At 35.0% G+C, this 17,799-nt stretch overlaps 3 protein-coding genes across 7 annotated transcripts in view; 2 read left to right on the top strand and 1 right to left on the bottom strand.

The window, feature by feature from the left end:
- Positions 1–4,981, top strand: part of LOC6044891 (tyrosine-protein phosphatase non-receptor type 61F) — a 62,609-nt gene extending 57,628 nt beyond the window's left edge. Inside the window, exon 8 of the mRNA XM_038265949.1 lies at positions 4,813–4,981. Coding sequence (XP_038121877.1) covers positions 4,813–4,837 — 25 coding nt within the window. The 3' untranslated portion in view covers positions 4,838–4,981. The remainder of the gene's footprint in view (positions 1–4,812) is intronic.
- Positions 4,982–10,047: 5,066 nt separating this feature from the next.
- LOC6044890 (immediate early response 3-interacting protein 1) lies at positions 10,048–10,631 on the top strand. Its single transcript, XM_001862298.2, has 3 exons — positions 10,048–10,279; positions 10,342–10,449; positions 10,512–10,631. The coding sequence occupies exons 1-3, from the start codon at positions 10,192–10,194 to the stop codon at positions 10,565–10,567; spliced, it is 252 nt and encodes an 83-aa protein (XP_001862333.2). The 5' UTR covers positions 10,048–10,191; the 3' UTR covers positions 10,568–10,631.
- On the bottom strand, positions 10,586–11,946 carry LOC6044895 (biogenesis of lysosome-related organelles complex 1 subunit 2). Of its 5 annotated transcripts, none has more exons than XM_038265466.1 (3): positions 11,844–11,946; positions 10,849–11,177; positions 10,586–10,792 (listed from the first exon to the last, which is right to left on the bottom strand). In XM_038265466.1, the coding sequence occupies exons 2-3, from the start codon at positions 11,143–11,145 to the stop codon at positions 10,625–10,627; spliced, it is 465 nt and encodes a 154-aa protein (XP_038121394.1). In that variant the 5' UTR covers positions 11,146–11,177; positions 11,844–11,946; the 3' UTR covers positions 10,586–10,624. The 5 variants fall into 5 exon arrangements, with proteins under 5 accessions (XP_038121394.1, XP_038121397.1, XP_038121395.1 ...); XM_038265469.1 differs by having other exon boundaries at positions 10,849–11,165; XM_038265467.1 differs by having other exon boundaries at positions 10,849–11,189; positions 11,266–11,918.
- Positions 11,947–17,799: the final 5,853 nt, after the last annotated feature.

Here is a 17,799-nt window from a genome sequence, read left to right as displayed (position 1 = left end):
CAGTCACCGAAAGTTGCTCGTTAACTGGGCTGAACAAAAAATAACGAGGGGCCACCGATGCATAATATTTTCCAGATGAAATATAAAAATAAAAGTTACTCAAATTTATTTACAATGCTTACTTTTCATATTTCTTTAATTGTAACTTGAAATTTAACAAAAGTTTGAAAAAAGGTTTTTTTATTTATTGAATATGATTTTTGCATCCATTAACCCCTCGGTCATTTTGGTTTGTTTTGGTTTTTTGACGTTTGTCTGCTTTTTAACTGGGCTACGGCCCAGTTATCGAGCGCCCAGTTGAACAATGCCCAGTTACCGAACAACTACTGTAGTTTGATATTTGCGGGGATAGTCGATAACATGTAAACAAATCACTTCGAGCATCAGCCCATGCGAATACCTTATGATATAGCCCATGTCTGCCAGATATTCGAAGTAGTCCGATGAAAAAAGGTTGATTCGATGTCTTCAGCAAAGTTTTTGGTTGTGATCAGGATTACTTAAAAAAGTAGCACTACTTTTTCCATTTCTCCACAGAAACAAAATTAATCGTGAAAAAAATATTTTAAATCAGATTTTTGGATATGTGTTCTTTTGTTATATTATTTATATATTTTATTCCTATTTTATTATACCTATGGCATAATTTAGAAAAAAAAATGTTTGGCCAATTTAGACCATTGCAAATTTAATGTTACATAACGGTGATCTTTCACTAAAATATACTTTTTTGCAATTCCGTCGTGAAACTACTTACTTTTCCTGTCATTCTTGAACGACGAAACAGCCTACTTTTCTGTACCAAAAATAACAGAATCGAATAATAACCCTTTTCAAAACAAATGCTGAAAATTCTACTTTTCAGCACTGAAATGGATGCTGAAATGTTGAACTTTTCAGCACTTGTTAGGAATAGTTATACTTTTCAACATTTTTTTGATTTGAACGATTCATTGACTCAATGCATGGACATTTGTCCTATAATTCTGTCCAAAGGGTGTTTTTCGGAATTGCAAAAAACGTTATATGGAACTCGTTGCAAACCTTGATTTTTTCAGCACTTGTCGTATTTATCCAACTCGGTGAACCTCGTTGGATAAATTTACGACACGTGCTGAAAAAATCTTCTTTTTGCAACTTGTTGCATAAACTACTATTTTGCAATCCCGCTGTGAAACTGTCAACTTTTTCTGTCCTTCTGGAGAAACGAAACGGCCTATTTTTCCCTATCAAAAATTACAGAACGTACAGTTAATACCTTTCAATACCAGTGCTGAAAAGTTCTACTTTTCAGCACTGTAATTGGTGCTGAAAAGTTGAACTTTTCAACATTAGTATCGAAAACTAGCAATTTTCAATATTTTTCTGTTTTGAACGGTGAATTTACTAAATACATGAATGTTTGACATACAATTCCATTCTAGAAGCGTTTTTCGAAATCAAATGGCAAAAAATGTTGTAAGCAACTCGTTGCAAAAAATAAGATTTTTTCAGCACTCGTTGCAAACCTTGATTTTTTCAGCACTTGTCGTCTTTATCCAACTCGGTAAACCTCGTTGAATAAATGTACGACTCGTGCTGAAAAAATCTTCTTTTTGCAACTTGTTGCATAAACTACTATTAATGTTAGTTGTTGGCAAAAACCTCTTTTCTTTCGAGTCGAATGATTCGACGATTGTTGGAAAAAATCATTTCCGTGATCACAGACTACTGCGACGGAAAATCGTGCAAGTGCGTTTCCCTTTGACAAAATATTTCAAAGATTATTTTTCAGAATTCCAAAAAGTGCCAAATGAAACTCGTTGAAAATAAAATAAAATTGGAAGCAGCCTTAATTAAATTCACAAAAAAAATATTATCCTTGGGAGAATTGCCCTGCTCTTGATTGTATAATTTCAGAATTACTTTTTTAGAAAAGACGAAAAAAAATTACAAAAGAAAAATATGTTTTCAACATTAAATGCATAGGAAAAGTGCGTGACGGGGGGAGTGGATGGTCTGAAATCCTCAAAATCTCTGGACGTAATATTTGAACAAAACCGATAGATTACATGTTTAATGTTTATATTAAGCAGGTATTAGACTGTAGGAACTATTACACTACGACTAGGGCTAGTGATTTTCCACGGCAAAAAAAAAACTGAAATTACCCGGCATGCCAATTTTAAAACATTTAAATTTCACGGCAATTTATAATCTGCCTAAAATTACCACAAAAATCTGTTATTTAAGAATAATTGAAAGTTACTGGAAAAGTTAGCAGCTGTTTAAGATATGTACAAAATTCAACCCCTGACACAATATATTCATGACAATAAAATAATGAGATCATTTTTGTGAAATTTTGCAGAATTTGTACTAAGTCTCTGATCATTCCCGATCGGCCATTTGGCGGCCATCTTTGTTTTAGAAAAACATTCAAATCTTGATTCAGAATGTTTTAATCAAAAAATTGTTGAATGGCCGATTGGGAATTATGCCTTCCAGAGCCTTAACAGAATTTGCGATTCAGCTATCGTATTTTTACTGAGATATTAGAAATTTTATTTGGTAAAATATCTTTAAAATCAAGAACATCCTTACTTATTTTTTACTTTTACTGCTCGTAAAATCTCCGGGTCATGAGCTGTTTCCAGATGCGCTGCCACTGGACTCGGTCCTGGGCTGCTCCTCTCCAATTCCGCTGCGGAACATCCTTAAATATCTTAAAAACAGATCACATCCTAAGTAATAAATTTGCCAAAAGAAGAATCAGTAAATCAAAAAAAATACTATATTTTGCTTATGACATTCAGCGAAGAAAAATTTGAGTATTTCACAAAAGTTAAGACAAAATGTCATTCAGAACAGTGCATTAAACATTATTTTTTTCAAAATTCCATAAAATTAAAAAAACGTTGCAAATAGCTTAACAAATTCCTAATGATACAATATAACAATATGTAAATCAGATCTAATAAAGAAAAGTATTTATGACCAAAGAAAAGACAAAAACAATGTGCGTGTGTTATTAAATGCTCAATCATGTTGTTTTATCTCTAGTTTGTTTAAACCAAACCATATTTCGCTGGAACTTTTCGTGAAACATTGTATTAAACAGTATCTTCAATAATGAGTAAAAATTACCTTTTCCATTTTTTTATTGCTTGAATGAAAAGTCTATGTTAAAATACACTAAGGAGCAATTGACAGTCAATTCTTTATAATTTCGCGGCATTTCGCGTTATTTTTAAACTTCACGGCCGTGAAATCGCGAAAAATCCCTAGCGCTAACTATGACAAACAAACTCGCACTTTTTCGTGTTTGACAGTTCACCAAACTCGCAAACAAAGCAAAATGTGTGCAGGCTGACGTTTCTGGCAACAACTACAGGCAAGCTTTCAAAAAGTGCAAGTTTTTTTTTGTCATAGTCTAATACCTGCTTTAATAACTATTCCATAGATTATCTCTCTTATGGTGTCTGATAAGGTCCAGCTTGTGATCATGCACTACCTTCCCTTTACGAAGCAATCGAATCGAATCCAGAAGGGAAACGATCGCCAGTTCTGTTGGTCCGAGCCGGGATTTGAGCCCCTTGGTACCAAAAAAACATCGCTACAAAAAAACTAAATTAAAAAAAGTTTTAGATGAAAAAATTACCCTTCTGGTTCTGGGTTATTAGTTATGTCTATTTCGATGCTGGGACTTGGTTAGAACCGAGTTATTGCAGATTTGAGAAGTGAAACGACGCAATGTTTTTGCAATGGTTTTAAAGCAATTTTTAGGTTTTGTTGAGATCTACAAACTTTTTTTGAAGCTTACAAAAATATTGTATGGTTAAAGAGAGAGCTTCGAAACAAAAAGCGTAATGCCACCGCTTAAAAAGAGGTTTCTCTGTATGTACCCAAGATTTCCACTAAAATGACATGTCTCAAATTGAAATTGAGTTTAGTAACGAAAATAGTATGGTTTTTTCACATATTTTTTTTAGTTTTTTTCGATGAAAAGTTAATTTTTTTCAGAGTTTTTAGTGCGCCATCATTAGTTTTTTTAATAAAAGGTCCTATTTTAATAAAAAAAATAACTCTAGAAATCATCATCATTTCAAGCTGAATTTTTTGAACAATACGTCTTTTTACAAATTTATAAAAAATAAAGAATTTGTTGAATAAAAGTTAAAAAAATATATACGAAAACAATTCGCATTTTATCATTTTCCGATTAATTATTAATATCTAATTGGAGTTCTGCGACGTAAAAGTTGCGTTTTTCAGAAAATAATAAAAAAAAATCAGGCTTCTGGAGACGCCTGGTATCAAGCAAAAATTACTAATTATGATTAAAAATACATTTTTGACAATTTATAGTAAATCAAGTTTAATGCATGCAAAACATTTGAATTACGACACATAATAAGGTTTATTTAAAAATTATTAAAATTCACGTGAACAACCATGCGCCTCCTCCAATGGTACTTTAAATGGTAAAACTTGTGTGAAGTTACTATCCTTAGCTGAGGTGTGGACTACCTTTCAACAGATGATTAATCCAAAGTTGGGAACAGAGTTTGCGGGTGCTTAGAGAATCGAGTAAATCTTATAAAGGAAATGGTTACAAAATAACCATCGAAATAGCTAATAGGTGGGAGGAAAGGAGGCGTTTCTTATTCTAATATCACAGCTCAAGGAGTCATATCAGTAATGGGTATTCCTGAATTCTTCAAATATTAGCAGCTTAGTTCAACAGTTTACACACAGAGAAAAAGCTGTTTTCCTTAAAACAAATTGTGACGTTTTGGTTGATTTGTTTCATTAAATAAAACTTTCTTCCAGGAAACAAATGGAGACGGAAAAATGATATTTGCAAATACCGTGGAAGATTTACTTCATATGTTACATTTGAACGACGGTGGCCTAATTCTGATTCCGGCAAACAAAATATGGAACTTGGAACAGCAGCAGAGAGGTCGCACCAACGGCCGTTTCACCATTTGCACTTCCCAAAAAGAAAAGAAGAAAACTACTAGAAACTACTCCAACAGAGCAACTGAATACAATAGAAAGCAGCAGCCAATTAGAACTACGAGACTTTATACGCTATAACATAACATACGTAAGGCACAAACACGGAAGAATCACATAGAATTAGGGTGGAAAAATGTTCCGAAAATGGTGTAAAAACGCATAAAATTTAAGTAGGAAAAGTGGAAACCCCCTCTTTTTTGCTTCATACCAACATAGAAATCAAAGACTGGATAATTTTTAAACTTTTTACGCAGAGCAAACAAAAAACGTCAGTCTCACTCCTAGCACAAACAAAGAAGTGCAACCTAATTGTAACTTAGACACACACACACCATTGAACTGTAACAACCAATCTAACTACTACTCTTATCCAAGAACAATACAAAATTCTCATCGAACAAGTGAGTGGAAAGTAGAGATAGAGCGAAACAATATTCCTACAACACATTTGAACAAAAGTAAGGGTTAAGGGTTAAGCTTAAACGAGTATTTTTTCCACAGAAATTAGCCAGCAGTGAAAGAGCACTAGAAAATAGACGAAAACAGAATGGATTTGAATTAGGGCATAAGCAAACATAGTTTACCTCATTGTCGAACTGCAAAAGCTCTCAACTACTAGAGCGAGAGTGGTCGATAAATTAAATGTAGCTGAATAAGCTCTGTTTTGTTAAGTTGTTTCTCATTATTCTGATCAATTTCACAACCTTTGGTTGTCGTTTTTAGAATGTTTGAATTGTTGAAGGCAGGGGGGCAGTTTAACTGCGTAGAAAAGTTTCAGTTTTTGTTGTTTTTACACACCGCACGGCTGAGTTTCATCTGTTAATCGAACGGTTTTTGTTCTTCATTCTACGCGTGGATTTGCGAAAGAAACGAACATTGTAGTGTAGCGTAAAATTGGTTAAGGGATTTTAGCGGATAAGGGTTTGGCAGCAAGCTACCATCAGTGAAAAGGAAACGAATCTTATTGTAAATGGTAATGAAATAAATCTGGTCTCATGAATACATACTAAGCTATTTGTTTTCTTCTTAAAATCATTTTTATTAGTTTCTTTTTGGTGCTGGAACAATGCTAGTTTTCTGATTATTTTAGGGCAAAAATAAAAATCATCCATGAAATGATAAGGTAAGTAACATCAAAGTAGTAAACATTTCCTGTTTTGGCAACAACTCTTACTCTTATACAATCTACATAAAATTTATACAACTACAAACTGGAGCGTATGGCACGGTATATCCACGCATCCTTCCTCCCCTGTAGATTTTGTAAAATGTGATCCGTTCACAGAACCCTCTCTGAACTTGATGCAGTAGGGCTAACCGTATTTCACTCTCGGCTTATCTTGGAGAGGTGTAATCTAACCCTAAGAATGTTCAGCATGTTTTTATCGGAATGGCTGAATCTATGCATGGTTAGATTAGAGCAATTTCAGCCTTTTTTTTAAATATTTTTTGTATTTATTTTATTTGCCTTATTCTTTGTAGGAACCTTCCCTATGACCAAAGAAGCTGGTTGGCGTAATAGGTTTGGCCACACAAATTTGAAAAGCTGTCCATACAAAAATGGTATTTTAGTAATCTAGAATTTGCATCTTGACAACTCCAATACTTCGAACTAACGTGATTTTTCCAAGAATTACGAATATGTCAAAATTGAGACCAAAAAGTGCCGCCATGGAGGCCTACAGGGCAAAAATTTGTTATTTAAAAAAAATCGAAAAACTATGAGAAAACCTGCGATTGACCAAAAAGTTAATACCGTAGGCTTATAGTCCATAAAATTACCATTCTTTTGATCCATAGGAGTATGGGTGTTGGAGGTTGTTGCAAAATAATATTAGGGTTTTAAAAAAATCCATTTTTAACAATAATTTGCAAAAGCTATGAGAAAAAGTCAAACCAATCTCGAATGTATATAGCACGTTTTGAAGTGCTTTAAAAGACCTTTCGAATGCATCTAAGAGAGTTAAATTGATCAAATTTTACGCAAATGGGAGCAATTTTATGATTTTTCATGTTTTTGGACCTCAAACTTCAATGCCCGTTTTACCCCACTTCCTTTTGTCGTAGAGGGCTCATATTTGGCATGAGTTCATCTCATGCATAGACAAACAAACGCTGAAAGTTTCATCCAAATCGGAGCACTTCGATATGACCTCTAGAACAAACCGAGCAAAATCTACTAATACTGCCTCTTAAGGAGTTTTTTGTTTCATTTTGTTTCTTTTGATGTGTTCTAACATTGACCAAAACATGAGATCGATCTGACGTTCTACAGCCAGAGTTCTTCAACTGTCTCATTGTAGACGCACTTGGCAGGAACAATGAGACAGCTGGGGAACAATGAGACACTCTACGAAAATCTATTATTTTCTATTAAAACATAATGTTTTTGTATTGTTCCATTGCAGGTGATTGAGTGAGTTTAATTAACAAAAGGTATTCTTAAAAGTATTTATATGTCGTAAAATCCATATATTTATACCAAATAACTTATATTTAAAAAAAAAACATTACACTAAAATAAAATAAAAGTACCAAATGCCTAAATTCTAGGAATTTTGCCTCCTTTCCTTATAGAGCTTTATGACGTTTCGCGTACACACACTAGCGCACCATTTGATTTTGCTGTCCGGACAAAATTTAACCTCAATCTTTTTCGTGTACGCACACGCAATACATGCGCACGTAGATTACTCTATTAAGTAATCCAAAAAAAACCCGATTACAAATTGGGTCCTAAAATGAAGCTTAGATTGCTGATATTATTGTTTACAGTGATAAAGCTATTTTTTCTGAGTACAATGACCTTTTGTACGACCACAAAGAGTATAAAATGGATTTATAAATCAATTTTGAAAAATTAACCTCGCGGTCCTTCTTGACAGAAAAGCTCCTACTTGACAGATCGTTCCAAGGGGACCATAGTTGATCCATCGAAAAAATGTTGTCTAGCCAAAAAAATTTTTTTGCATTAAAATGAAAAATAGTCATCAGAAATGGTTTTTAATCGTGTTTTTTACCGTTGTACATAAAAATTGACATAGGGCTTTAGTACCCAATTAAGGAAAAGTGGCAAAATTCCTAGAATTCAGGAATTTGGTACTTTTTTTTATTTCAGTATATATTTTTGGTTAAATAAAGTTAAAACCGAGGTTAAAACTCAATAAATATGCCAGAAAACACTTCCAATTCATGTTTTACAAGATTTCCATAGATTTTGCAAAGTTCAATAAAGAAAAATTAAAGTGTCTCATTGTTACCCAAATACTAACCTGATTGGTTGAAACTACTACTTGTGAGAGCCATTTTATCATTGTTCCCCGTGTCTCCTTGATGACTAGTCTACCCTAACATGACGGGTTTTCTTACAAAAACCACCCTTTTTACAATCTTTCGAACTGTAATCAATCATAAAAATAATCAAGCGACAATTTTTTGATCAGCATCCACACACACAGACATTTGCTCAGAATTTGATTTACAGCCTTTCCTCAGTAAGGTGAGGAAGGCAAACCGGTAAGTCTGATATTTGGCACCATAAAAGGAGGGCTCTATCACGACATTTTCGGGGTTCATCGAAATATTTCGTCGGGGGCTAGAGCGACTTTATTTTTTTTATTTTTTCGATTTCAAAAGATATTTATTTCTTCAGAAAAGTAGCTGAAAATAGATGGAAAACCTAGTTCTAGTCTAGTCCTCTAAAAAAACATTTTCGGGAACCTATTAGTTGATAAATAACTTTTTACTGAAACACTCTAAGTTTACTGTCCCTGATCGCATAAATGTCTCATATGCATTTTCATCGCTTTTGAGTTATTAATGCAGTTTGGTTCAACATCGTGTGCACTTTCAAAAAAGACTGTAACTTCCAGTACTTTGTTCTAGAAATCAGGAGGAAATCCAGTTTTTCGCGAAACACGTAGCCTTAACTTGCTGTTTTTTTTGCATATGGGACATTTATGCGAACATGAGCAGTTTAGCATTGTCAATGCTCAAATTTATATCTGGGCAATGTGTTGCTGTATTTTCATCAAAATCTGTACAAAGAAAAGATTTTTATTTGGTCGTCTTGGTTCTTCCAGCCTTGATGTTGGGGTAATTGGGTCCTAAAATGAAGCTTAGATTGCTGATATTATTGATTACAGCGATAGAGCTTATTTTTCTGAGTAAAATGACCTTTTAAACGACCGCAAAGGATTTAAAATGGATTTTTAATTCAATTTTGAAAATTTTTCTTTACGGCCCTTCTTGACAGAAAAGGTTCTACTTGACAGTTCGTTCCAAGGGGACCATAGTTGATCCATCGAAAAAATGTTGTCTTGTTAATCATTTTTTTTATGTTTAAATAAAAAAAAAAGTGATCAGAAATGGTTTTCAATCTTGTTTTTTACCGTTGTTCATAAAAATTGACACAGGGCTTTAGTACCCAATTTCAATGTAATTCATGTACATGAATTAATTGATTTTTAGCGGCTCTTCTGAAGAAATATCCAATAAAATAAATAAAAATCTTCAAAAAAACAATGCTCTGGACACCTCAACGAAATATTTCGGTGAACTCCTCAAAATGTCGGAAAAGAACTCTTTTTTCATGGTGCCAAATATCAGACTTCTTTATACCAATTTTGTTACATATCTAGGTTTTTTTTACAAGGTTCTATAAACATATGAAAGATAATTGTTTATAGGACATTTAAAAAAACTATAGATATCTTCTTTTAATATTCTCGTAATAAATGAACGATTAAAAACTTTTTGTTTGCTTGGGGAGCGTTCTTTTATTACGTAACGCAGTAGGGGGGGAGGGGGGGGTCGGAGGCCGTGTTACGCTCCATACATTTTTTTTAAAATTTGTATGGACATTTTGTTACGAGGGGGTCTAAAAGTCCGATTTTTCGCGTTACGTAATAAAAGAACGCTCCCTTGTGTTCGCGTTTACACATTTATTTTAATATGTCAAGAAATTGACTGAAATCCTCACCCGTTACCTGGCGTAATGGCGTTACGCATCTCGACTTCGTCCACGCAGATGACGTTTCGCGTAAACGTCAGAGGTTCGCACTGTTTTCCTGCCGACAAATCAGTGCGCGATGCATTTTTGTTTATTTCCCTAAATCAAACAATTAAATTTTATTAGATTTATAACATTTTGAGCAAGTTTTCCGTTGAAAACCGCATTTTTCCACAATGTTTACGCTGTGGAGTTTGATCGAGGCGTCGCTGCTGTGTTTGAACGCGGTCTGCATCCTTCATGAGGAACGTTTCCTGGCAAAATGTAAGGACTCTTTTTAGGGTTTCTTCAAGATGCAAATTAAACTCCTAATTGTTGCTTTTCAGTCGGTTGGGGTGCCTCTTCGGCCGCCCAGGTGCACGGATTTGGCGAGTCGCCCTCGGTGAAGGCACAGGTGCTGAACCTGGTTCGATCCATTCGAACTGTTGCCAAAAGTAAGTTCCATAAACATGATATCCGGATTTGTATAATACTAATTTTGTTCGTTTCTTTCCAGTTCCGCTGATATTTCTAAACCTTGTAGCAATAATATTTAAATTATTACTAGGATAATGAATGTACTCATTTGAATTGGTTTGAATGTTTTGTATTATAAATAAATGTAATGACTCATGCATCGATCACAAATTTGCTAAGAAAGAACTTAAAATTACTTTTGGCCTTCAAAGCTTTGAACTTATTTTCTAACCGAATCGTGTACGAATCCAGCTGATAGGCAGCGGCTTCCAGCTTATCTACAGTTGCTTCAATATCGTCGATTTTTTGAAGCAATGGTTGCTAAAAAGAGCCAAGTTATTCAACGCAATGCTTCAGTTATCCTTGAACCAACTCACCAACTCCTCGTACTTCCGGTTGAGCTCCTGATTCTTAACGCCGATAGATTCGGACATTTGCTTCATTTCTGCCACCTTGCCCATCATGGCGCGGTTCATGTTCTCGATGAGCTTGTAATCGTCCACGGTGGAGCTCAGCTCGGCCGAGATGTACTCGCCCGTCTTCTGGAACATTTTGGTCGCCAGCCGGGACAGGTTCGGATCGTGGGCGTCGAACGGTTCGAAGCTCGAAGTCGACGTGGACAGGGTGGGACCCCGCTTGGGCGAGTCCGTGACGCCGTAATCGCTGTCGTCCATCTCTAGTGGGTCCAGTTTGACTGAAAAGTTTGCTATCGTTGAATCTTTAATTTAGGTTTCTCAATCAAAAGTGATTTCAAAGAATGTTAATTTTTAATGATTGGTATTGAAGATCAGAACCTTTTTGATGGGTGATTAAAATAAGAACGCCTTTAATTGCTCCGATAGACGTATTTTATACAACAACAGGAACCCGATTGGTTGGATGCGAATGCCTAAAATGGGCATTAACTCTACAGGATCCGAAATAACACCCTCAGCTACCATTGGCCAAAATAACACGTAACAAACATCAAAAACTGAACAAAAGCTAATGCTTATTAAGAAATAAACGTTTAAAAACTGGTATGGATGGTTTCTTTTTTCACTTCCAGCGGAAAGTTGTTCAAACAAGACGCTCTTTCAATTACATATGTACAGGACACTTTTCCGCTGGAGGTCGTATGCCTCAGGATGATGAGTGACTGCGTGCGCTGCTGTTGTCCGTGTGTCAGATGTTCCAGGATGTACTTCGGCAGATTACGACAAAGCTACAACTTCTCCGTCGAATACAATTGTTTCACTTTTCCATTTTTTAGGTTGGTGAATTACTTTTAACCTTGTTATCTCCTATAACCGTCTTTTTACCAGACCTTGCCAGGGAATGGGCCTACTCAGCAATAAAGCAACAATTTTATTTAAAAATTCATGCTGCTTACCAAAAATTCCAAAATTAAATTCGTGTTGTTATTTTATGTTTGTTTTCCTCCGATATGTTTGGAGCGCACAATAATGAAGATGTGAGACGACATTGAAAAATAAATCAGTTTACACAGCTAGTTGAAAGTACCCACAATCTACGTACAGTTTAGACATCAGTGTGGAAAGTGAATGTTGTGCTTCATTCGAGAAACCCTTCCTTGGCCTGATACAAATTTTAAGCAAATAAAATATCGTTGCCAAATGAAATTATAAACTCGAAACATTGCTTAAAAGTTCAAAGCTTTAGGTAAAAATTAAATGGTTTCATCGCTGATACCATTCCAACGTTTTTTTTTGTAGGTTAAATCAGCAAATCTGAAGTTTTTTTTTTAAAAGGACCAATATACCAAATTTTCAGTTTTTGCTTTTGGGTGTTTTTCAATACCCTGACTCAAGGCGGTTCTAAAAACACCCAAAAGCAAAAACTGGAAATTTGGTTTATTGGACCTTTTCAGAAAAAACTCCAGAAATATTTTATACGTTTGCACTGGTGTAAAATCATTTTTAAAATCAATGAAACCTGAGTTAAAGTGAAGCTAATAGGTTCCGGATATGACCGTCAGACATCAGTGACTGGTTCCGATGGGTCGCAAGTAGAGACCCTAAATAGGGAGACTGGTCTAAGTTTGCTAAATCGATCTTTGGATACGTCAAACTTGTGTCTGTTTGGGTACGTCAAATTCACTTCGACCAGTCTCCTTATTAAGGATCTCTAGTCGCAAGGCATCGAGAAATTAAAAAGAGAGATGTGAGCCGGTAACATGGAGTTAAACTTTTTGAAAAGTCATGTTATGCTTCACAGCAACTGCACAGACAGTTTAACTCCATGATGCACTTTTAATTTCTCGATTGCGCGTATTCCCCAAAAAGACACAAACAAGCCTCGGAACCGCGTCGCACTTTACACAAATCCCATACTGCGCGTTTTGTTTTTGTTGATCTTCTTCTTCTAATCACCTGGCATTGTAGCCAAATATGTTTTTTATTGCACCAAGTGTGCAGAAAATCGCTAGTAACAATGTCTACAAATCTTAATTATATAATTAAAGGATTGTTTTATAAATCAAAAATAGTGCCCACCTAGTTTATGAATGATCTCAAAAACAAAATTTTCAATCTAATTTCAAGTTATAGGCAAGGAAAAGCAAATTTTGCATTTTTTGTTATTGAATTTGTAGATTGAACTGCTGGTTGTTTTAATTAAGTGCAGGAAAATAGTTTTACTCGGTGTCATCTAATAGCCCTCATTTTTTGAAATCTTGATATCATTGAAACTATAAGTTCGATTTTAAAATGAAAAAAAAAAATCATAATAAACTATTGTATAATGACGGAAAAAATGTTTTATTGAATGTGTATGATCAAAATTGATAAAAGCAACGTTTTTCGTCGGTTTTTTATCATTAGAACATCTTCTTTGCTTTTATATTAAAATGGGAATTGTTAAATGATGCTCAACATTCAAATGCGTTTTCCTCAAAACGCACGGTTGGTACATGACGCTTTTTGAAATGTTGGCATCGAAATACTGGTTTAACGCAACACTCAGAAAAAAGTACTGGCGAAATCCATAAGAACGTCTTATGACCATTCGACATCAGGATTTTATTCGAATGTCATAAGATTTTCTTATGTCTGGGAGGGGAAATTTGACTAAGCCGTTACTTAAGATTTCCATCGAGTTATCTTATGATATTGGTACGAAGATTTTTATGACTTCATCAATTATTTTATTAGTGATATCAGTGTTTTTCATAGAGCAATCTTATGATATTTGTAGAAAGGTTTTCATGACTTTAATAATTATGTTGTTATGGATATCGGTGTTTATTATTTTTGTTTTATACTGGCATACATATCAAATTGAGATCTAAAAACAGTGAAAGCCAAAGTTCTCCAGAACGATGCTCTCTAATCCGTTTTCATCACCGGTCCCCGAAGAGTCGCGCCAAGGCAGGTTCACTGGGATGTCCTCTTTACTTTCCCGGATTTCTCCAATTCCGCACCAGATCTGTTCGGCGGCCACGAAATCTGTGCCCTTGGCGGTCAAAGAACGGCGATCAGGGACGTGCAAGAGCCTCGCGTTTCGATCTGCAGAATTGTTTTCCGGGAAGAGCTCGTCGCGTCACTCTCGCTGAAGCTCGGGATTTATTCCATCGGATCGGTCTGTGGAGTGAAATTTAGGTTAATTGCTGGTTCAATTTCAAACATGTGTACTTACGTTAGATTTTGCGAGTCCGTTTTGGCCGGGGGCACAAGATGCCGTCCTTGCCGGAGCCTCCAACTGGCGTCTCGATCGGTAAATTGGCGCTCTGGGATGGGCTCGTCGCTTTGTTTTCACTATTGATCTGGACCGAGCCTACGGAATCAACTTCGACTGTGGTCCTGTAAATGTAATGAAGTAATAGTTTATATGCCATAAAAAATTAAAAAGCAATAACTTACTTTACGGGTCCTCCACTCGGAAACAACTTCCCACAAGTTTGCTCTTCCGGCGCCATTTTAAAGTTTGGGTGAAATAACATTGTCTTAAGCTATTTTCACACTGCTGACATTTGTAAATAGCGAATGTCCAAGCTATAAAATCCATAGGAAAATCTTATGAACTTTGTTGCCAGTTCTTATAAAAAAACAACAACATGGCATTGGTCGAACAGCATTGGAAAATCTTATGTAAAGCATGCGCTGATTCGATCTGATCTCATAAGCTTTGCTAATGCTTTCATAAGCTTAATTATGAATTTCGTGAGGGCTTCAATGGACACTGCTGGGACCTCGTTCATAAGACTTAACTTATGGTATTAATAGGAGCTTTTCTCTCAGTGAACTGTTGATTGTTAAATTGATAATTCATGGATTTTGAAAAAGATTTATGTCCTTTAGTCATTGCAATTATGTTTCAAAATGTTTGACATCAAAGGACTGCATTATTTGTTTGTTTCTCAAACAAAATTTTCATGTAAGATATCGTTACGAAAAAATATCACCGTAACTAAAAAACATCCAGTGAAGTCCAAGCGAATCAAGTTAAGTTCAATCAAAAAGTGCAGAGATGCGTGTTTAATGGTGTCCAGAGTTAAGACCAATAATGAGCTCGCTAAGCACTGAACTGTGATGGGAATGTGCAAAGCCAGGTGTTTGGCAATGTTGAGAAATTGAAAGTCCTTATTAAGGGCCAAGCTTCGACGCATTCCGATGCAATCGGGCCAGTCAATCGATTCGATCATTTTCTCACCGCATACATCATGTGATTCCTGTGCCCAACTCACAACAGCACAGTAGACAATTACGAGCCAGGCTGGCCAGTAAATCAATAGAACTGGTTGCTATCGAGATGTTTGGGATGCAAATCGAACAGAACTTGCTCGTATCAGAGAAATGATAGTACCGTTCCAAAGAGTGGATTTGAATACCTGATTTGATTTATCTAGTCTGAACATCTCTGAAAGATAACATCACGCAACATTACTAATGAGTATTGAATTTCAAGTTAAAGAAAAACAAGGTACTAATGTTCTACTGTTATCAGTAGACACTCACAGCTTTAGGTGCAGATGGGTAATGAATGAATGAACCACTAATTAAACAGCTTTCTCATGCATCAGAAATCGTTCGTTCAATTTCGTTCTACGAAGGTTTGTATGTATAGGGAAAAGTAGCAGAAACACTATTCTTTCAGGCATTGCTTTTGTTACGATGATTAGATTAAAATTAAAGATTTCAATCTAAACAGTTGTTTATGTGACGAAATGGCAACTTATGCTGGTCCTCCCACCCCCTCCCTTCAAGGTGTGCACGAAAAATCCTGGGGCATTTTTTTCCGATTTGAGGGGGTGCCTCAGAGCATAATCTTAAAACACAATTTTTAACAAAAATCAACATATTTATGATAAAACCTTATGGAAACTGAAGATCGTATGGTTTATCAACGTTCTACAACAATTTTTAGCCAAAAATATCAAAATTGTCATTGAATTTTCTTCAAATTTACTTCATGTTCACTATAAAGTGGGAGATTCTCAAATCGTCCAATTGGATGGAAATAGTAACAAATTGTTAATCAGCCAAATTCGATTGTCCACGCTCTGAGCATTTCCAGCTCAAAACAGGAATTTGTTAGGTACCTAATTTTTTCTCGACCCTCTCCGATTTCAATGAAACTTAATAGACATGTTATCCTACGCTTATCTAAGCCATTTTTGTGTATATGGAGCCAGTTTCACTCGATAATGACATATGAGAAGAATATTTTTGTAATTCATAATTTAAATATTGCTGTATCTCGAAGCCGTTACATCGTATCAAAAAGTGGTCAAAAAAAAACTTGTAGGAAATTGTACAGGCTTTCCGAAAAAATACACTGAAAGAAAAAAACATGCCACTTTTTTGAGATTTTCTGATTAAGTTGAGAGTCAAATTTAAAGGTGAGCCCACGATTTTTTTTCGTTCAAAATTTTTGTGAAAATAGCTTAAAATGTTACAAAAATACTCACAAAAAATTTAGGATGGAGCAACTCTCATAAAAGTTACAAAAAGCTCGTCCAATTTCCCATAAGAATGTCTTTTACCACATTTCAATTCGAAGCATGGGCTTACAGATATAAGCTAATTGCATTACTCATAACAGAATATATTTTTCAGTGTAGTTCAGTGGATAGTAGTAAACTGGAGCTTAAACCATCAAATAAACAAGTTATTTCGAAAAGTGATCAAAGACAATCTTATGGTAAATTGGACAAGCTTTCCGTTAAAAATATTTACGAGACTGAAAAATCAAATCTGACGCATACAAATCGTCTAAAAACCATCAAAATGCTTATTTTTTCACCATTTTTATTTTTAAACCCGCTGGAACTTCACAAGGATTGGACTTAGGACAGTGGTCAATATAGAGATTTTTATGTAAAATTGTCTGGAGAATCGATTCCCGTATTCGGTTTTTGGAAATTTTGACATTTAGAGCACTTTTCAAAAACACAGTTGCAATAGATGATTTTTGTATTTTTTTTGAGAGTTGCTCCATCCTGCATTTTTCGTGAGTCATTTTGTAACATCTTAGGCTATTTTCAAAAACATTTTTAACGAGAAAATATTGAAGGCTCACCTTTATATTTGACTTTTAAACTTAAAAATCGGAAAATCTAATAAAAGTGGCGTGTTTTTTTCTTTCAGTGTATTTTTAAATTCCGAATTACAAAAATATTTAAAACACGTGCGCCCTTCTTAAATGTGATTTTCGAGTGAAACTGGCTCCATATACACAAAAATGGCTTATATAAGCGAAGGATAACATGTCTACAAAGTTTCATTGAAATCGGAGAGGGTTCGGTACAACCGAATTCCTATTTGAGATGGAATTGATCCTAAACAAAAAAAAACTTTTTTGCGTGCGGACAATTGTCCGCGGGGTTTCCAAAAAAGTGTCCACGTGGTTTATGGATGTGCCTTTAAAAATTACCTAATTTTCTTTTCTAATTAGCTGTTAATAAAGAATGTAATGCCTCGCTAAAAATACGAAAAATCAATATACCAAACTATATTTCATATCAATATCTTAAAATGCTTTAAACATGAAGTCCAAAAAAATGGACAATTGAATATTAAGAAACTTTTGATAAAAAATTAACAAATTCATTGTTTTACAATGTATGATTAATAAATAGACCAGGCATGCAGTTTGAGCAAAGACGCTCAAAATTCGTCTGGACGTGAGCGAGAAGGAAGTATTTCAACAACGGGAAAAGGTTCCACCCATTTTTTTGAAAACATCGTCATCGGATTCGGTGCGAAAGTGGCTGACCGGATTTATTAAATCTGATGCTTTACGAGCTTCCTTTCGCTTGTGTGCTGATGGACTCAAAATTCTGCTACCTACCAGAAAGGATTACAACTACGGTCGGGATTTCCTGAACA

The sequence above is a fragment of the Culex quinquefasciatus genome, chromosome 3, assembly GCF_015732765.1.
Source record: "Culex quinquefasciatus strain JHB chromosome 3, VPISU_Cqui_1.0_pri_paternal, whole genome shotgun sequence".
Lineage (NCBI taxonomy): Eukaryota > Metazoa > Arthropoda > Insecta > Diptera > Culicidae > Culex > Culex quinquefasciatus.
This window is presented reverse-complemented; position numbering and strand designations above follow the sequence as displayed.

Coding starts and splice junctions, on each gene's coding strand:
- LOC6044890 (XM_001862298.2), top strand. CDS start 10,192: ATGTTTACGCTGTGGAGTTTGATCGAGGCGTCGCTGCTGTGTTTGAAC. Junction 10,280..10,341: donor GGAACGTTTCCTGGCAAAAT/GTAAGGACTCTT, acceptor GTTGCTTTTCAG/TCGGTTGGGGTGCCTCTTCG. Junction 10,450..10,511: donor CATTCGAACTGTTGCCAAAA/GTAAGTTCCATA, acceptor GTTTCTTTCCAG/TTCCGCTGATATTTCTAAAC.
- LOC6044895 (XM_038265466.1), bottom strand. CDS start 11,145: ATGGACGACAGCGATTACGGCGTCACGGACTCGCCCAAGCGGGGTCCC. Junction 10,793..10,848: donor ACCGGAAGTACGAGGAGTTG/GTGAGTTGGTTC, acceptor GGCTCTTTTTAG/CAACCATTGCTTCAAAAAAT.